The sequence below is a fragment of the Zootoca vivipara genome, chromosome 2 (genome assembly GCF_965207765.1).
Source record: "Zootoca vivipara chromosome 2, rZooViv2.hap1.1, whole genome shotgun sequence".
In the NCBI taxonomy this organism is placed as follows: Eukaryota; Metazoa; Chordata; class Lepidosauria; order Squamata; family Lacertidae; genus Zootoca; species Zootoca vivipara.
Window position 1 is genome coordinate 27952505 of NC_142584.1, and position 21034 is coordinate 27973538.

Consider the following 21034-nt stretch of genomic DNA (forward strand, 5'->3'; position numbering starts at 1 on the left):
ACTGACGTGACCAAGAGACCAGTGTGCACTCAATGATGGGTGAAAGGCAGTGGTCCCAAACTTTGCGACAGTGTCTCTTGCATTAACAGCAGCAGCGCTTTTGTCTCCTCTGCAGTGCAGAGTGAGAATTGAGGATTTGCCCAATATCCATTGAGATTTGTGGTTCTACTGAATCAAGGCACTTAGGAATGACTAGTTTTCTACATTTCATTCACCCTTAAAACAACAACCACAATGCAAATTATAGTCCAGTAAGAAAAGGCCTTTCTTATAATGGGTCTTTTACTGGTCACAGAGTCTGTTTCACAATCTGCAGCAAAGATCCTAACTTGCACTTTCCAAGCCCCTGGCCCTTATTAAATGCTGACTTTTTGCTTTCAAGACCCATGCAAGTTTACCTTGAGCATTGGTTTAAAGAACTCTTTGCATCTAATGCCTCTATAAGTACATTTTTTTGGTGATTATGAATCCCATCAGTTCTCTTTGTTGGAGTTTTTACAGTGATGCTGCCAGCACTGTTTAGTCCTTGGCATTGCAGAAGCTCACCTGAAGCCTACAGATCTGGCACATTTGTTGAGCTGCAAGGTTACCTGTCCATGTGTGATTTGTGGGGCTGCTTAGTGCCACTCAGAATGTGAAACATCTGATGACTTTATATGCTGCCACTGTTTTATACTTCCCACAGAGGATGTAATCTTATTGCCTGAGAATATGGTGTTACTTGCTTGTGGAGCCTTTGAGTGGGATTCATTTAATGAGCCCCATCAGCAGAAGCCCTACACAATAACTTCTGCTTGAGCAATTGGGATTTCCTTCCTTTCCTGCCCCCTTGCCCCCCCCCCCGAAATTGGCTCAGGGGAGCGACAAAACCCCTGGAACAGCACACACGGGGGGGGGGAGGAGAAGGGGGAATCATTCCACCTGGCAAGCTACAATTCTTGCCCAGATGTTGCATGAGTGGTATTCAATGCTAGCCCTTCTCAGAGTAGACCAGTTACAGTTAATGGGCATGACTAACGTAGGTTTGTTAATTTTAAAGGGTTTACTCTGAGTAGTTGACTTAGTTGAACATAATCCTTTATCTCTGTTAGCAAGGAGCCCAAGTGTAATGTTGGGACAGTGTGGCCATCATGTCATGAAGCTGGTGCTGAGTAGCATCTGTGATTACAGGGAGAAGTGTGTCTGAAGAAGTGTGCACGCACCCGAAAGCTCATACCAAAATAAAAACTTAGTTGGTCTTTAAGGTGCTACTGAAGGAATTTTTTTATTTTACAGGGAGAAGGATATAGATCCATCTCTGCCATGATAGGATTTCTGTGGGTGGAATCTCGCAGCCGCTTACCATGAACCAGTTGCCAAAACACTTGCAGCCAGGCGGCAAATGTGGCACATGGATTCCCTGTGGTGCCTACTATGGGTTTTTTTGTGTGCATAAGGGTGTGTGTGCAACACCCTGTTTCGGTTTTGGAACAAGTTGTCCCTCCTCCTCAGAACATGCTGTGTTGCTTTTGGTGCCAAGCCCATTATCTGCAAGGAGCCACACAGGAATTGTTAGTAAAACACCCTTGCCTTCTGTAGCCAGGGTTGCTGCTTCCTTGCGAGCAAATTTACTATGCAACTTAAAATGGCAGGCTGCAGAACATCCCACTGCATGGATATGTTCCCACAATATGTGTGCCATTTGCAGCCTTCATCTTAATGTCTGCTTAAGCCTTGCTAGGAAGTGAACCTCTCTTCAGCTTTCCAGTAATGGTACCCAGAAATGGAGCACTCATTGAAGGAACCTGCCTTGAGGAGAACATCTGGAGCAAACATACTTACTGGGTGGTGCACTATAGAAAGGGCTTGTCTCCATGCCTTGTGGTGTGCAGTTCTCTCACCCTCACAAGCTCTGCTGTTGTAAGGGATAGATCTTGAGTTTGTGGAGAAGTCATTAATTGACTGCCTTGCCTTGCTTCTTGTTATTCAGAGGATTACTGGCTCTTGTGGCCTTAAATTAGCTTCCCCAACCTGGTGCCATCCAGATCATTTGGACCAGAACTCCCATCAGCCCCAGCCAACATCTGAGTGGGGAAAGCTGCTGGAAATGTACAGGATAACTTGTGGGGTGCCATCTTATCCTTGCTCCCAGTCTGTGATATGAGTTTAACTGCCTTGGCTCCACTGAGTCTTATGGTGTCAAGGCAATAATTTATTATGAGGGACCAGAGTAAGAGCAGGGAGAGAGACAAAGGGTGTCAAGTCAAGCTTCTACCACCCTGCAGGCACCTGATGATGTAACAGGGAGAGTAATCCTAAGGGTTAAATTTCTTGTGCACACATGCAGGAAACTGATGGTATCTGGAATTTCCCATAACCTCAGCCACTGCCTTTAGTACACACGAGGTCACCTGGGATTGGACACTTGGCATTCATGAGTTTTGTTCTATAGTTTCACTTCCTTGGGGCAGGAGAGTTCCCTACCCTCACTTGACTTTGTGTGGATGAGGGGAGAGCATGGAATTTCTGTTGCATGTTTGTTTGCCTTATAAACACATCAGTGTATGTGGTGGTTTACAGAGTACAAGAAGACAAGTCTTTGTCTCAAGGATCCTAAAATAAAAGAGAGAGAGAGAGAGAGGATACAAGAGAAGGGGAGGCAGGGGGTAAACAGGGGAAATAATGTAGAGCTGTACATATCACTTGCTACAGGTTTAACTGCAGCATGCCCACATTAAATACGTTGATTATGGCATTCAAGTTGTGATACAATAAAATGCAATATAAGAAATAAAAGAAGCAATAGAAATGCAGTTAAAAATCATACAGCATCTAGCACAGTGCATCGCAATTGTTACAACAGACAGAAAAATCATTAAGTGGTTCACTGAGACCCTTGGCAATTTCCATTTGATCTTTGAGGGTGGAGAGTAGTGCCAGATTGCCAACTAGGCAGAGTAGGCACCAGCCTATGGGCCCTGCAACAACACATCAAAATAATATTGATTTGATCTTGAAAGAAGATTACAAAAACTTTTTGGGAGAAAATTTGAGAGAGAGCCCCCAATATTTCAACTTCCTAGGAGCCTCCACAGGGTTTAATCTGGCACTGGTATAGAGAAGTTTGGGAACCACTGGACTGCATAACACTGACTGGTGGTGGCTCTCCAGGATTTCAGATAGGAGTCTTTTCCCAGCCTGCTGGAAGATGCCAAGCTTTGAACCTGGGTCCTTCTACATGCAATGCAGTTGTTCTACCACTGAGCCTTGTCTTTTCCTTTGGTGTGCTGGTAAAATACAGTGTTCTCTGTGATGAGCTGCAGGATACAAATGGCTTGCCATGTGGTGAGTTTAAAGGGGCAGCCACAAAACTGCTCTGTGGAATTGGTCACATGTTCATCTTGCTTGTTCTCCACTGTTGCCTGCTGTTGTGGGCTGCCTTGTGGATCTTGCCATGCGTCATTGGAATGACAAAGTGTCATTGACAAGGACACTGGTTCTTGAAGACGCTGTCATATCTAGTTAGCTAAGTTGTATTTATGTAGCCGTGATTTGGGGAGTGGGATGAATCAAACCTTGTTTTCAAGGTTTGTGGGGAGGGATGCCCTTATGTATGCAAGGGGCAGTGGGGAGAGAAGTGCTCATTATGAAGAGGTGGCACCAGGAGGGTCTGTGTGTGCTTTTAAACTTCCCCAATTAGGTTGAAGAGTTTTTGGATTCCAGTCCAAGGCTTCATGGGAGAAATCAAAGGAACAAAAAAACCTTCCGGGGTTCAGAACCTGAATCTGCAACTAGGATTAGGAAAACAAAAAATAAAAAAATTCCTTCCAGTAGCACCTTAGAGACCAACTAAGTTTGTCATAGGTATGAGCTTTCGTGTGCATGCACACTTCTGCACACGAAAGCTCATACCTATGACAAACTCAGTTGGTCTCTAAGGTGCTACTGGAAGGAATTTTTTTATTTTTTGTTTCGACTATGTCAGACCAACACGGCTACCTACCTGTAACTAGGATTAGGAAAGACGTTCAAACAATGCCAGAAGCAGAAGAGACAGATACCTGTATGTAGGTCTGGTGTCACAACAGGGTGGAACCGATCTTGGGAACATAATCTGAATGCATTGCATCTTGGGACAGTTTGCTCTTAGGGCATTTAGGAGGAGGAGAGGCCTTTTGAGAGATTGCTCCACTGAGGTACTCCATACCCATTTGCTGGGGAGTAAGACTTACTGAACTCTGCAGTGTCAATCAATCAAAACCTTTATTGGCATCATCCAGAAACATTCAAAACAAATTGGCCAGTACAATCATGTCGCCATATCATCAGTACAGTCACTTGCCTAAAGGAAGAGGAGGCTGGCAATCTATTTCACCTCTGTGGATCTTCAGGAAGGACAGGGTCCTGTAATGTACTTCGGCGGCAAAAGATCAGATACAGCGGTGCCTCGACTTACGAATTTAATCCGTTCCGAAGGCACCTTTGTAAATCGAAAAATTCGTAAGTCGAAAAACGCCATTGGAAACACGATTTCCCATAGGAATGCATTGGAAACTGAAAAAATAGTAAGTCGAAGCAACCCTATCTAAAAATTCGTAAGTCTAAAAATCCCTATCTAAAACCGCCGCGGTTTTCCCCCGGATGTCGAGACATTCGTAAGCGCACGGCCATTACCCCCATTTGTAAGTAAAAAAATTTGGTTGTCGAGTCGTTCGTAAGTTGAGGTACCACTGTAGAGGAATTTAGCTACTATCTTGGTCAGCTCCTGGTCTCTCCCCTGTAATAGGAGGCGGATAACCTCTATCTCCGAACTCTGCAGTACTTCTGAACACACATTCATAGGTTTGTGCTGTTGCTGTGAGCTTAAGATGATGGAGATTTAGCATCTGCTAGGGAAGCTTGTGCTGAGAGAGCCTGAAGGAGTGCTAGCTTAGAGGCACCAAACCAAGCCTTAGAAGAGGTGGCATAAAAGTGAGGAATGTGTCAGAAGGACCCCTGAGCACTCAGACTTTGCTTGAAGAAGCTCCTCTAGAGGAAGGGTGGGGAAATGGTGACTCTCCAGATGTTGCTGGACTGCAACTCCCTTTGGACCCAGCCAGTCACACATCATTGCTTCTCCATTACTGCTCCAGAGAGTTTGGTCTGAAATGGAGGAGAAAATGGAAAAGTGGAACAAATCTAATGGGACTGTCAGTGCTGAATTCTAATGGGGCTTTCTCAAAGTGGAACTCTATCACTAGTGAGTCTGTAGGGTTGGCTTTCTAGCTCACTAAGCTGCAGGAAAGTACTGAATTTGAAAACACATGGGCAAGTATCAAAGTGCATGGAAGTTATTTTCTTGCAATTAGAATCTGAAGAGTTTAGAACAGCATTCTAAATCTTTTGGGAGCATGTACACCACCCCTGAATGCTCCGCCCCAAAAGCAATTTGCCAGATGCAGTGCTGTCGTTCTCTATTTTGAAAAATGTGGCTTTCAATCTTACTTTGGTGCTATGTTTCCTAGAACGAACAGAATAGGAGTTAATATTTGGCAACTTTTCAAACACACCAACTCCAGGTCAACATGTTGTTGTTGTTGTTGTTTTCTTCCATCACTAAATATAATGCTATATTCTGCATGATCTTCCGAATGAGTACATCAGTCAAAAGTATGGAACTACATATCGGATTCACAAGAAGCTTCTGAAAAGGTTAGCAGAAGCTATGCAAAATCACAAGAAAATAAGCATGTGACTATAGCTAAATATAATGAAGTGGCCATGCATGCGAAACTTTAACAAAAACCAAACTAAAATGCTGCACAGCTGAACCCACATTTGTCTGGGATGAAGGGTCTTCCCCCTTTGTTCTCAACCCCCTCTGAAAAGTCACCCCCCATTTCAATCCCTATGCTTGCAGACTCTCATAAGCAAGGTCAGGACATTAGGGTGTGAAACTTAATTTCTGCAAATTTCAGTGGGGGGGGGTGTCTCAAAAATATGGTTTTGGGTATGAGGAATTCAAATCTATTTTTGTGATCGGGCAACATTTAGCTTGTTAAGTCTACATTTGATGAAGAAGCACATAAACTGCTTTTGGGAAACCAAATAATTTTAATTTTACCTTATGCAAATGTTAGGTAATGCTTAATAATAATAATCTATATATATATAAAAATGTAAACTGGCTATGTCCGTTGGTTTCCACTTTTCACCGAAACCGCTTGAACGATAGCAATGAAATTTGGACACAACGTCACATGCCACTATGCAAGTGTTCGTAGCTACATGTGGTATATAAATATCACACATGTGCAAGCTAATACCCCATTTTTAGGACCTGAAAAGTCAGCCAGGAGACCCAGTCGAGCATGCTGGGAAAAGAACCAGGTTACAAAACATCACCCTCTAGCGGCAGCTACACTGGTACTGCAGCTGCAAAACCTTCCCTCTCCACAGCACCTTGGCTCGCCTTTACAGACTAGGCCAAATGGAAGTGGGGACTCGCCTGGGTGGGGGTTAGGGGAAGGAGGGGGCAGGATACGTCATGGATCGGGACAGGGTGGGGGGAATCACAGGGATGACCCGGGGTGGGGGGAGGAGGGGACGGGATACGTCATGGATCGGGACAGGGTGGGGGGAATCACAGGGATGAGTCACAGCAACGCATGGCCGGGCCAGCTAGTATTATATAATATTATTAGTGATATTAATATTATTACCGGTACTTGCAATCATTTTAATGATTTTTACGCAGTTTTACCTTGATTTATAGGATATTAAGATCAAATTTCACCATGCCATGGGTAAAAGCTGAATTCTCCAATATTTAAGTCTGTGGTATCAGAAGCCTCTCTCTGTGTGTGTGTGCCTAAGGTCTGTGTTTCACAAGATTAAACACCTATTCAGCTGCATTAAACTATGAGAGTGTGCGTGTTGTGATGCAGGAGTGCTGCCTTTGTTTCTGGCATGCTTGACAATGAGAGGAGCAACAAATTGCTTCTGAGTGAGGCACCGAAAATAACATATGTGTGGCTGCAACTTCTGCATCTGTTTTAGGGTCCTGAGAAGACGAGAAAGGCAGTAAGGGAAAAAGACGCATCTCCCTTAGAGACTGAACAGCATTTCCTCCTTGAGCATGTAATTCTGCTAGAAACTCGTAATATCAGACCCAGGTGTGTGTGTGTGTGTGTGTGTGTGTGTGTGTAAAACTGCTTCTGAAAGAACCAGCATGTCCGATACTCATATTTCCATGTATTTGCTGCTTGCTCCCACTTTGTGTGCCAATGTCCTGCACACATGCCCTCCCTGTGCTGCAGCCTGGAAAGGCAGGGGTTAATCTCCAGGCCTCGGCAGGTGGGCGGTTCCAAAGCTGTCATCCTCCATGGAAGGCAGCACTAGCAGAGGAGCTCAGCTGAGCAGAATGAGAGGAGGCCGAGACACAGCCCCTTCTCCTTGACAGGGCTGGGCTCCCCAGCACATGGGCTACTAGCGCACTGATGGTTCGTCTCAGGGCTTACTTTGACAGTGGGCAGAAAGAGCTGGGGTAAGTCTCCCCCCTCTCCTCTCCCTCTCTCACCCTGTGTATTATGTTTGCAAAGGGGAATTCTCTGCTCCTGTTTGGCCCCCTGTCTTGTGTGCTGCTTGGTCCCTCATGGCTGCATTTGGTGCCATGTGCCAATGTCTTTTCCATGCTGAGCACCATGTCCCTGGCCTTTCTGTCATAGCCATGCCTGGTGCTGCACTCCTTTCTGCCCCATCCAGCAGCATGCTGTGCTTCCCCTGCCTGCCTGTTTTCTGGCTCCCCAGCAGATTATGCCAGGCATGGAGGGGAGGGGGAAGGCACTGTGTGTTGTTGCTCCTGCCTTCCTTTGGGACCATGTTTATGTGCGGACTGGATTTTCCCAAAGTGTCTGCAGGAGAGGAGGGAAGAGAGTGCTTTCACCAGGGTGGGAATGTCATGTTTCTGCTCCGGGGCTGTTTAAGTTAAGGGCGCCTAACTGAAAGGTGTACAGAAGTGGCTGATATTGGGTGGGGGTAGATACCACCACCACCCTCATGGGCTGCCATTGCCCTGCTCAGAGAGTAGACAGGCACTAAGAAAGGGGAAAGGCTGCTTAGAGTGGTGGCTGTCAAAGGGGGCAATCTATGTTGCAGCCAACCAAGAGTGTGAATTGGTGGGTGGGCATTAAGAGCCCAAGGGAGTCAAGCAGCCGGTGGGCCTGGAAAAAAAGAAGAAATTAGAAGCTCAAGCTTCTAATTTTTTGGGTGGGGTGAGGAGGGGAGGAAGAGGGGGAGTTGGCCCTGAAAGAGCACACAAATGAGAAGGATAGAAGTAACCCACTAACATCCTTGTCTTAGAATAATGTTAGTGTGATTCTGCTTTCTGTTTCCTGTTTCAAAACATCCTCCTGTATATGCTTTGGTAGGGGGTGTAGAGGACAGCATTGTCTCTGGGAGTTGAGTAGGACTCCCATTGGGGCTGACATATAGGGCAGGAGGTTCCTTCAAACTAGGGTTTCCCTTTCTTGCAGACCAAAGCTCTGTTCAGACTGAGCGCAGATGCATTTGACCCACAACAGCATTGGATGAAAGCAAAGCAGGCCATTTAATAAAATATATAAAATAAACACAATTCACACTAAAAGTATGTTTTGAGAATTTTGCACCAGTCTTTGCTTGTTTTCCTCTTCTCCATCCCGCTGCGCTCCCCCTTCCCTTCTTTCCTTTAGCACCATGCCTTTTTAGACTGTAAGCTGGATGGCAGGGACTGTGTTGCTTTTATTGATTTGTAAGTCACTCTGGGAACATTTCCAGCCAAAGAATGGGTTACAAATGCTTTGAATGAATTGTTAAAAAATGTTTTTCTTTTTGATAGCTTCAGGTGTTGGAGCCCCTATTGCTTGGTCCTCTGGGAAGAGAGTAAGTGGTAGGGGTTAGAGCAGTCAGGGTTTGTGCTGATGGGTGATTCTCTGGATAAATCATTGCACTACCCCTCCGGCTGATTGGAAGTCGTTTACTCAAGTATTTTGCTTGGACTAAGCCCAGAGTGCCTTTGCTTATTAGTGTTTCTCTATACTTATGGAGGCACATAAATAGACACACGCCCCAGCCCCTCCTTCATAACATCTTCTCCTAATTACCAGCCCCACTGTTTATCTGCAGCACTGACTTAGCTGGAGTTGGGACTCAGGTCAATTGACCAGTCAGATACCAGTCAATTGACTGCCTATTATTTGACTGTGGTCAAATGATCTATGAAATAAAGAAGGCCCATGTGAATGTGGCAGTCAGCTGCTTTATTGCATGTTGATAGCAATAGCCAGAACAAGGGTCGCTTACACACTTTCTCCTCCCAATTAAGCCAAAAGGCCCAGCCTTTTCCGTTGACAAAACCAATTGCCGGCATCTTTGAACAGGGACATACAGAGTTCAGGAGGCAACGTGGAGCCAATAATGCAGAAAAGAGGCATGGGCCAGTGGAGGGTGTGTGTGGAGAACACATTGACATTTGTAGCATTTCACCTCTGTGGGTTTTTGCCTGTTTATAAGGCTGTCGTGATGGCTCTTCTTGCCATCCATCTTGCTAATGCAACCTTTTATGAGAAACCTGTTTCTGTAACCAACGAGCCAGGGTTTGGATGGCTCCACTGGAGTCATTGCAGGGCCGTGGGCCTAGAATTGCCAACTCGACAGGATATGACATAGGAGGGCCAGCTGCGCTTGTGGCAGAGTACATGCGCTGTGATTCAGAATGCCTGCGCACCAAAGAGGACCGTGGAGATGCTGGACATTGTTCCATGGGGTGCACTCCGCTTGTTTACTCCTTGGTCTCTCGGATCTCATGCAGACCAGTTGTCCTCCCTAGAATGTCGCCTGCACTTCCCCCTCTCATGTAGTCATTCAACAATAAGCCTTATCATCTAGTCTGGTGGGGGAGGAGCAAGCTGAAGCCACTGGTTTCCGTCAGTAGAGCATGAAACTCTTAATCTCAGAGTTGTGGCTTTGAGCCCCACATTGGGCAAAAAAGATTCCTTCATTGCAGGGGGTTGGACTAGATAACCCTTGTGGTCCTTTCCAACTCCACAATTCTGTGAAAACATTGTATGGGATGCTACATTTCAGACTCCAGGCATTTCTTCCCCAAAGGATAGGTGCTCTGGGGGAGTGCACTTTTCCATTCACAAAAGGAAGGGCAGACCTCTGGGAGTGAATTCTGCACATATTTAGGGGCTCCCAGCCCTTAGGTGCTGGGTTTTTTGGAAACAAGATAACGACGAGTATCCAGGAGTAAGGTCTACCAGCACATTCACTGTACTTGCTGTTGGAAAGAGGGGCCCTCTGTGAGATCTTGCGCTTTGCTTTTGTTAAGCTTCTGAGAGAGCACAGTAGTTTTTGGAGATTGGTATATTTCTCTCCACTCCAGTTAGTGCCATTCAATTAATGCATTATATAACTACCGGTACTTAGTTGAATGCTGAATTTCAGCTTTAAGTCTCCCAGAGCTCCTGCTCTGGGCCCACCTGCCCTGCCTGTTGGAAGGCGGGGAGGCACTGCCTCTTTAAGAGCTACCTCCTTTGTATGCTGCGGCTGCAGTATCTTGGCTTTGGGCTCCTGCCCTCGTGTCCAACTGCAAAGCAATGAAAAGGCACTTCCCTTGTTCTGGCTTCTCTGTTCCAGCAGCCACACAATGGAGCCTTGTTGTGTCAGGAACTCTGATCTCTTTGAAATAGCCCTCAAAGCTGGAGCCCAGCTCCCCACCCCAGCTACGGGTCTGTGCTCCCTGTTAAGGACAGGGACCCCGCTGCTCTCCATACACCTTTCATAAGGCAAGGGAGCACCACCATGTTCTGCCCCTGACTGTCTGGGTAGACGTTCCCCACTGGGCAACTGCAGTAGTATGGTCAGGATGGTGGAACCTGCCTTCTGTTCCTCCGTTGACCTCTGGGCTTGGTCCTGCCTCTCCCCATCTCAAAGCAGCTGAATCAGCAATGCTCCCAGCAGGGTCAAACCGAGACACTCCCCTTGCCCGCAGAGACTAGAATGTGATGCCTGGAGCATTGCTTGAATTCCTCCAGTGGTATTTGGGAAATGTCTGTCTCATGCTGCGAGCTGCAGATGTGAGAATCCACTGTATGTTATGCCGCACAGATGCAAGACAGAGTTCTGGGGTGGATCATTACCTTCATGTGCTGTGTCCTGCCTCTCTTTCTGGGGTGCTCAACAAGAGTCTTTTTGCCAGGAAGCCACAGCCAACGTGGCCTTCTTAAGTGCTTCTATTTTTGTTTGGGCTCACACATGAGAAAGGAGGAGAGCTGGCCTGTGGTCTGAGGCCTGCAGCTTCAAGTCACCTTTGTGCAGTGCTCTGCGTGTATCCTAGCACTGTTTCAGAGGGGTCATTTGGACAGTGGCAAAAACAGAAATGTAGCCTTGAATGACTGCAGTGGGTTTAGTGGGCCATCTCTTGGAAGTATGACATTGCTGTGTATGTATGATGGCAAATTTTGCCCCCGTTGCCTGATGCTTGTGGCAGCACACCTACATCCTTAATTTACTAAGGAGGATCAAGATTGCCTTAGATCAGGCATCCCCAAACTTCGGCCCTCCAGATGTTTTGGACTACAATTCCCATCTTCCCCGACCACTGGTCCTGTTAGCTAGGGATCATGGGAGTTGTAGGCCAAAACATCTGGAGGGCCGCAGTTTGGGGATGCCTGCCTTAGATCCTTCCTTATGGTGGTGGTGGTGGTGCTTAATAGGAGAAGCCTTGGGAAGAATTCAACATAGCATTCAGTGATGTATGCGTCAGTGGAACAAGGTCCACTGCTGCAGTAGGACTTTTCTACCCACCCCTCCCCAAACCTGTTCATGTGTTGCAGGCAGAGAAGAGGGGAGGAAGTCCTACAGGAGAAGACTTGCAACAATTTAATCTTGCCTTTCATGTCATTGGCAATAAACAGCCTGGTTTGGGGGAGCTTAGCTTTCCAAAAATGTTTGCTTAAGCATCGATTCCTGAATCTTGAGACTGGGTTGTAGGTTGGCAAGATTCAATGTGTGAGAGACATCTGTGTCTTTTTTTAATGGCTACCTAGAAGGAAGAGTTTCTGGTTTGCACATAATGCTAAGCCATGGTTTGCTTAACAATCCACATGTTAACCAGAGGTTGCCCCACAGAGAATCAAACTAACCATGGCTTGTTACTCTATAGTCAGTTTTGTTTTCCAGCTGTTCTTGCCTCCTTTCTTTGTAGCTTCATCAGTGTCTAGGGTGGGCTGGCCAAGCAAACCACAGTTAAGGAAGGGTGCTGGGTTCACATGTAACACCAAGCCATATTTAAAATAAACCAGGCTTCATAAGCCAGCAACAAACCATGGCTTTCCATGTTTTAGAATGTTGCTTCTATCTTGTGAGTCCTGCAGTTGCCTTGACCTTCACAATGACCTTTATTTATATATGTTTCTGTGGCTTTCCCTTCCCAGAAATAATGTCTTCCTCTCTGTTGTTCAAAGTAGGATCTAATTGTGTTCAATGGAGCTTTGACAGCTAGTGATCAAACACAGGTCTCTCTAACCTAATATGCAGAAATCAGTGCAGCAATTCTGTGCTTGGTGATTTTGGAGTGGAGTGGGAAAGAAATGATTTGTGGGAAGTTGATGCTACTCACTGTTGAAGCAAAGCAGTTTCTGACTTGTCTGACTGCTATGTTCTCAGTTACCAAAAGGATCCATCTCATCTAGCATTCTGTGTCCAACACTATCCAGCCAGAAGCTTCTGGGAAATGCACAAGCAAGGCATCATGTAAAACACATAGCCTGTTTGCTCCCAGAATCTAACAGATACACACTGTATCTAACAATGGTGGCCCCATTGGCTTGTCATAGCAAATATTGGTTTGCTGTTCCAGCCTCATAAATTGGACTATTTCTCCCCTCCAAAAAAACCCAGCACCACCATCAACCCATATCAGCAAGTGGTCATCACACATATTGTGCTGATGAATGCCATATAGTGGAATCAACAGTGGAATGAATAAAATGTGTACGCTAGGTCATATGTTGCATACCCCAAGGGTTTATTGCATGTTCTGGTTACAGCAAGCAGTTCTGGGTGCGATTGTGACTGCTGCGTCAGTCTCCCTGGCCTGCCAGGAGAACATCATATCCTTGTTGAGATCCACCCATTGTAAGCAACTCTCTCTTTGTCTCTTTACCCTGGCAGTGCCCAGCGACCTGACCCCTGAGGAGTGTCAAGAACTTGAAAACATCCGCCGACGCAAGCAGGAGCTGCTGGCAGATATACAGGTATGTGGGGGGATAGGGGTGTGGTGTGCAGGGTGCAGGAGGGCATGCTGAAGGTCCCAGGTTCAGTCTCTGGCATCTGCAGGCAGGGCTGCGAAATTCCCTACCGGTCAGTATAGACAATATTGGAATTGGATGGACCAGTGATTTTGACTGGGTCTAACGCAGCTTCCTAAGATGTGATCAAGTAATTGCTGGATTAATGGGGTTTGTATGTATGGCACAAGACGGACACAATGCTTCCTACCAGTTCCCATTCCAAGGAAGGGTTGGTGGCTGTTTTGTAGCTTCCAGACTTTGTGCCTCTGTGTGTCCTTGCTTTCCCTCCTCCACCTCCTCTTTTTTGGGGCTTAACTGTTTTCAGTGCCATGACTTGGCCCTGGAAATATGACACACACAAAAATAGAATGCCTTTGAGCACATGTAGACTTACTTTACCTTCATCCTGAGTAACCACAGTGGAAACTCCCCCCCCCCAAAACACACACACATCTTGGGTTAGCAGCAAGTGGTTCTTTGTGGGCACGAAACCCTTGGCATTTCTTTCTTTGGATATTAAGTGCATGGCTATTCCTGCTCCTGTTCCCTCAGAGGATTCTGTGCACAGCAGCCCTGAGGCTGTGCACAGCAGGTGTGTTGGGCAAACGTCACTGCAGATCAGCAGCCAGGCACAGTTCTGGCCACCCCAGCAGGGGTTGGGGGTGAGAAATGACTTGGGGGTGGGGTCTGATTATCCAGTGCTGCTTCCATGTCGAAGCATCAAGTTAGTGGGGAGGGGCATCTCCACCCGCCTCTAGCCTTGACCTGTCAGGTTGATGTACCTTATGGACATGACAAGGTAGAAGGAAGGTTGCGGATATAAGATTCTATGTCAACCAGCCCCACCTCCCAGTCAACCTGTTCCATCTTTCCCATATAAGGAAAGATGCTGTAACTAGCCAGTATTGGTGTAGACCAGACATCCCCAAACTTCGGCCCTCCAGATGTTTTGGACTACAATTCCCATATTCCCTGACCACTGGTCCTGTTAGCTAGGGATCATGGGAGTTGTAGGCCAAAACATCTGGAGGGCCGCAGTTTGGGGATGCCTGGTGTAGACCTTTAAGAAGATTGGGGTGCGCCTTCCAAAGTGATGCCGGGAGAACATCCTCTTCCCTGCGTCCCACTCCTTCCATGCCCTCAGAGGCAGCAAGGCCTACCCTTTGCTTGACTCTGACATGGGCTGCCTGTTCCTGTGGCAACTTGCTCATGGGTACCAGGCTTGGCAGGGCTGCTCATCAGTTCTATCAGCAATAAATAAGGCAGTAGGAGAGGCTAATCACTGCCATATGCTGGACACTTCCTAATGAGATTAGCCCAGTAATTGTGTTAGCCCCAGGGGCTCGCTCTTCTTCCTTCCTTCCTAGAGCTCAGCATGCTGATGCCTCCCACAGATTGGCATCCATAGCCCAGCCTACCTCTGAGCCAAGTCAGGCAGACAGGCAGGCTTCTCTCTGGTCTTCATTTCCCAGGGCAGTGGGTGCCTGCAGCTGGCTTAAGCTGTATCTGATGAGTCTCCGAAGAAGGGAACAGGGTTTCCCCTTACGCAGGAAGGGAGAGGTTCTGTTGTTGAACCCTTGAGCTTCTACCTTGCAGGCTCTTGGATTTTTGTGGAGAAGTCTTTCCTCTGCTCTCTATGCATCCTCCCTCTGCCCAACCCAACTGATCCTCAAACCTAGATTAATGAGCATGGGCAAAGGCATAAGAGGACAGAGAAAGCTGGAGTAATAATTCCCCAAAAGCTCCCCCCCAAGAGCCCCACTTGATGGTGTGCTCATTCCCCTGCCTTTCTTCTCCTCTGCAGCGTCTGAAAGATGAGATAGCAGAGGTCACTAATGAAATCGAGAACCTGGGCTCTACAGAAGAGAGGTGAGTGGCGCTTGTGCTGGAGGAATGGGGAAGGCGATATTTTGGGGGGCTTTCTGAGAAAAGAAATAGGGAGAAATAAAGCAAGCAGAAACCTGCACGGCAGAGCTGGCATGAATTCTAACTTGAATGGATATTCAGGGTCAAATCGGCCCACTGAAAACAGAAGAGAACCCCTTCTACCAGGAGCAATACTTGAACGTCAGTCCAGATAACATTGCACATTTCATGCTGTGGATAAAACAATATCTAAAGGCAAACAAGAGTTTAAACTTGAAGAATAACTCCAAAGACTTATCGGAGACCCATTCAGATGCCCAGTAAAAATAGATTTGCCTATTTTGCTGACTTCAGTTGTCTGAGGAATGGAATTCCCTTGGTCTGGATTCCATCACACTTGTGTTGAGAATTGACATTTTAATCCCGGCTCTGTTCATGTAGAGCAGCTTTGCTTACAATTGAGGCATATATGCTGAGCCTCTAGCCTGTCAAAAAGAAGATCATGCTGATCTATTGAGAAGAATGAGGTGACAGTGGGGTGTGTGTGTGTGTGTGTGTGTGTGTGTGTGTGTGTGTGTGTGTGTGTGTTTTCTGGCTGGCTGGTTGTAATGTTCAGTCTCTTTAAGTAACCATGTGGAACGAAAATCTCCCAGGCTACTGTTTTGCCTTAAATATCATCAGGGATCTCTGGCCTGGCCTGTTCCGCTAAAGGCTCTAGGTTTTGTCTTGCCCACAGTCGTCCCATCCCCCCCCCAAAAAAACCTCTCTTCTAGGACTGGTCTCACTTCCCCATCTGGCAGCAGGTTCCTTGTCTCAGGTAGTTAACTCTGAACTGAGGCAGATGGAGTCACCAACAGATTAGGTGGCCCAAATTGTCAATGGAAACTGACATGTGACGTCTCTTTCAATCACTCAGTGTGGCTTCCTTTGCCCAAGCCTGCGGACTCCAGGCCCTTGTCATGTAGGGCATCCCAGGAGGCCTCCTCCTCTTCCACAGTATATGGTCTAGAAACCAGTCTGCTAGTATGCCAGTTCCCTGCTGTAGGCTCCATTTTAGTGCTGGGAAGACATCCAAGTTCCACCCAAACTTAGCTGGGGTGGCAAGAGGTCTTCATTATTTCTTGGGGTGGAGAATGTATTTCCTTGTGTTTAGAAACTTAGGCTTGCCGTTAGTAAGGGGGGGGGTTGTGCATGTGTGATGCACCCTGTCAGACAACGAAAAGTGCCTGATTTCCTAGCCTGCCTCATATCTATGACTAAGATGTAGGCAGGTGGAGCATTGATGAAGTGGCACAGCCCCATGCTGCTCCTTGGTGGGGGTGTCTCTAACCCAAATCTTTTGTGCCTTCTAGGAAAACCATGCAGAGGAACAAGCAGGTGGCGATGGGCAGGAAGAAGTTCAACATGGACCCTAAGAAGGTAACCAACACTTCTTTACTATGGAGCTGGCAACAGGTGTGGTCCAGGGACCACCACAAGGTCCCTCATTGCAGGCAAACTGGCTACTGTCATCTGTGGTTACTCTGCTTGTGTGTGTCTCTCACCATCTGCCTTGTTCTCTTTCCACAACATTATTTGTGTGAACTGTTCTTGAGCAATTCCTTCCTGTTCAGGAATTCTTGGGAAGCAAGTGCCCAAGATCTGTTGTTTCCCTGTTCCACCCTAAAGGAGAGCTCTAAGGTGGGGGGTGTTCCTTAGCAGCAGAGCTCACCGGAACGTGACTTGTGGACTTGGCATGGTGTTGGGATACTCGGGTCTCAGGGTGACTGATCCTGGCAAATGGCTAGAAATGCCCAAACAGGCACATGTGCTCCTAGGGAAGGTGGAACTAGTTGCGGGCCAGGAAGCCACTGGTGCAAATCTCACATCAGCCACAAAACCCATTAAATGGTCTTAGGCAAGCCACTATTTTGCATGAGACACAGCTTGACCATTTCAAATTTACTATCTGCATTCTGTGCATTATTGGAGGTGTTTGGGGTTCCTGTACCTGCGTGTCCTGTGCAGGGGCAAATGCAGAGAGACACCCTCTTCTTTCTGTGCTTTCAGGGCATCCAGTTCCTGATAGAGAACGACCTCTTGAAGAACACCCGCGATGACATTGCCCAGTTCCTCTACAAAGGGGAAGGGCTCAACAAGACAGCCATTGGCGACTACTTGGGTGAAAGGTAATGGGAGAAGGGAGCTTTGGGGCTTGGTCTTCCTTTATAGCCACTACCATAATGGACTTTGGTTCCTATCTCTCATGGGCATTCAAGAAACGGGAAAAGAACTTGGGGTCCCAAGAGATCTCTTGCCAGTGCCCCATTGTTTCGAGTTTCCCATGTGGACTAGCTGAACAGGAGTTCATAGTCAGGACCTTGTAGCATCCTTGGCTAATTGGAGGGTTTCTGTGACCTGACCCAAGCTTTGCTTACCTAGTTGAAGGGGACAGCTGAGGAATGCCAACTGAAATTGTGACTATTTCAACTGTGTGGGACTTCAGAATCGCTCTCGCTGCAGCTGGCCAGTACTGGGTACTTCAGCACTGCATAACACCTAAAGCCTTGAAATAACTTGCCTGTACTCTGAAGCTTCTTGGAAGACTTCTGGTAACTCCTTAAGAATAGACACCAGGCCATCTTCAAGGCCCAGAATTGACTGAACACTGAATATTTTGCATGCATGCAGAAGGTCCAGTTCCTGGCATCTCCAGTTAAAATGATCCAGGATCGGGTAGCAATTAAAATGATGGGGGGTTGGGTAGCAAGTCATGACAGAGAACCTTCTCTACATGTCTTTCCTTAGAGAAAGACTGCCTGTCAGAATAGACCACGGGTTCCCAAACTCTGGTGCATATAGACCACCAGAGGTCCGCAAACTTCATCCAGGTGTTTCTGTGGATTTGTAGTTGAAGATGGGAGGTGGCAACTCCATGGCATCAAACATTCATAATTGATTTTTAATTGCATTTTTATTGCTTCCTCTATTTCTTATATTGTGTTTCGATTTTAATTCTGTGGACACAATAAAATACAATACATAAGAAATAAAAGGAGTAATAAAACACAATTTAAAAACATACCCTGTCTAGCATGGCACATTGCAACAGCCAGAAAAATCATTAAGCGGTCTGCCCAGACTATCCGGTAGTCCATGCTGGGATGGGGAAATGTGGGAACCACTGGAACAGACAATATTGGACTAGATGGAGAGAGAGTCCCACCTGGGATAAGGCACCTTCCTATGATCCAGGCCAGGGCAGGAGGAGAGCCCAGTTCTTGGCAGCAGCAGCAGGGGTTTGGCAGCTGTATGGGATAGGTGAGTTTGGTCGCTCTCACATGTTCCCCTATTCTTTTGCCTCCTTGCAGAGATGATTTCAATATCCAGGTGTTGCACTCATTCGTGGAGCTGCATGAGTTTACAGACCTCAACCTTGTCCAGGCACTGCGGTGAGTGGCAGCAGGATGTTTGTGAGTGAATCAGAGGTGTGTCATTTTTCTCTCTTCCTGCACGGAAAAGGCAAGAAGAGGACACGCATGGCCTATGGGGCTCCCTAGGAAAGTGCAGTGGTTTGCAGTGCACGCACAGAGGGAAATATGTGACTTGGAAGTCTCTGGCACATCACACAGCCCTTCTACCGAGGAATGTTACTTCTGTGGCAGCTTCGCTCACAGCCCTACTCAGCTGAGCTGACTTAAGTGCTCGTTTCCCCCGCAGGCAGTTCCTTTGGAGCTTCCGGTTGCCGGGCGAAGCACAAAAGATTGATCGGATGATGGAAGCCTTTGCACAACGGTACTGTCAATGCAACCCCGGTGTCTTCCAATCAACAGGTATGCACAAATCGACAAGCTGAACTCTGCAGGCAGCAAGGGTTTGGGATGCAGTTTTCCCTGGAGCGGAGCATCCTCAGAGAGTTCTCGGTTGGGTGCCTTCTGGCTCCCACTGCCAGATTTTCAAGTTTTGTTGCTTGGGAGTGGAGAAGGGCTGGCCATTGGGCTGCACAAAGTTCTGTCCCATAGTTTAAAGTGTGGATTTTGCTCCCACAAGATGGAGTAATGACCACCAACTTTGGATGGCTTGGAAAGACCCAGTTCACAGATACAAGGCTATCAGTGGCTATTAGCTGTGGTGGCTGTGTTCTCTTTCCACTGTCAGAGGAAGAATGCCTCTGAAAAGTAGTTCCTGGGAATCACAAGTGGGGAGAGGGCTTTTGAGCTTGTGTTTTGCTTGTGGGCATTCTGCAGGCATTTGGTTGACTACTCTGAGAACAGGATGCTGGACTAGATGGGCCTTTGGTCTGATCCAGCAGCACTCCCCGTCCAGCCACCCACCCACCCACTCCAAGATAGCAAACAACCCAATACAGAGCATGCATCCTGGGACTTGAGGACACTTTCTAGGCTACCCAATTGTCTCTGAGTTTGTGCCTTGGTAATGGAGGGAGCCAAAGGGCAGCCCCTTTCTGTGCTTGATCTATCCTTCACACCTCTCTCCACCCCAGATACCTGTTATGTGCTCTCGTTTGCCATCATCATGCTCAACACCAGTCTTCATAATCCCAACGTTAAGGACAAGCCGACAGTGGAGCGCTTCATTGCCATGAATCGTGGCATCAATGATGGCGGGGACCTGCCCGAGGAGCTACTTAGGGTGAGCTTTGTGGAAAGGGAATGGAAGTAGTGTTCAAAAATCACAGGACTGCGATAAGGGACATGGGGGTGGCGGGTCATCGGAATATTGGAAGTTGCCTTTGTACCTGGTCGCATTTGTCCATCTAACCCACTATTTTCCTGTTGTGTTTGATCTGGTTGACAGAGACTCTCTCCTGGTCCTCAGGCAGAGATCTTTCACATTGCCTGCTACCCGTTACTTTTTTGCATGTTAGATGTGGAGGATTTCACCCGGCACCTTCTGCATGCAAACGCTGGTCCCTTCCCAGGTTGGCTATTCCTCCTGGGAAGCAGGACTTGGACTTGCACAGGCCCCCAATGCGTTTCTCTTCCTCCTACCAGAATCTGTACGAGAGCATTAAAAATGAGCCCTTCAAAATTCCTGAGGATGATGGCAATGACCTGACGCACACTTTCTTCAACCCAGACCGTGAAGGCTGGCTTCTGAAGCTCGGTGAGTGCATCTGCGCAAGGTGCAAGGCCTCAGCCATGTGGAGCAGTGCGGCTGTTGCCATGGCATAGGCTGCAGGGAGCAGGGAGCTCGGCTGCAGTCTGGTGACTTCTTCGTTTTTTTATTTTTTGCATGGGGCTCGGTGGCCACAATCCAGCACATCATATACCATTGTCGAACTCAGGATGCTTTCCTAATCATCCGTACTTCAGCAGGATGTCCAGCAAGGGCAGTCTTGGTTGCAATGCTCAGGGTCCCCTTAACTTGGGCACGGCTGACTGGTTTCGGCGATTTGGTGGCGTGGGGTGCTTATGACAGTGAGGAAGACACATTGGTTTCATGGGCCCCAGGAACAGCAGATAAACTTGGGCTTTCTCTCCCTGGTTCCAATATTCCTAACCACAGTGGACTAAGCATTAGCCCAAGACTTGTCTGTGGTTCTGTGCTTCTCACCTGACATTGGAGGCTATTCTCTGGCATCACCTCCCACATCCCCGCTGTGTGCGCACCGGCAGTGCATGCATGGCACCTGCAAGGCATTCACCAGCCCACCAGCCCTTCCCTGCGCAGCCCTTGACCATCTTTCTCCTGCTCACTCAGAATGTTTCAGTTGTCTTGCCAGGTTATGGCTGGAGCAGCTCCCTGGCTGGTTTGTTTCTCCTATTTCTTTCCCCACCACCTTTAGGGCTGTTTAAATCTCTTGGAATCTGCAAATCAAATTTGAAAGCACAAATCCTCTGAATATTCAAATCTGCAGTTGCTGAATCGTT

General features: G+C 47.3%; 1 protein-coding gene across 4 annotated transcripts in view; it reads left to right on the top strand.

Moving 5' to 3' along the window:
* CYTH1 (cytohesin 1) overlaps positions 1 to 21034 on the top strand; it is a 58409-nt gene that overhangs the window by 25112 nt on the left and 12263 nt on the right. For 3 of the 4 annotated variants that reach the window (XM_088661500.1, XM_088661499.1, XM_035104206.3), the window contains exons 2-9: positions 13177 to 13259; positions 15100 to 15164; positions 16514 to 16580; positions 17211 to 17329; positions 18512 to 18592; positions 18861 to 18973; positions 19645 to 19793; positions 20156 to 20267. In XM_088661500.1, the coding sequence (XP_088517626.1) occupies positions 13177 to 13259; positions 15100 to 15164; positions 16514 to 16580; positions 17211 to 17329; positions 18512 to 18592; positions 18861 to 18973; positions 19645 to 19793; positions 20156 to 20267 (789 nt within the window). Of the gene's footprint in view, positions 1 to 7320; positions 7505 to 13176; positions 13260 to 15099; positions 15165 to 16513; positions 16581 to 17210; positions 17330 to 18511; positions 18593 to 18860; positions 18974 to 19644; positions 19794 to 20155; positions 20268 to 21034 lie in introns of those variants that run through there. The other variant, XM_088661501.1, reaches the window with a different exon arrangement.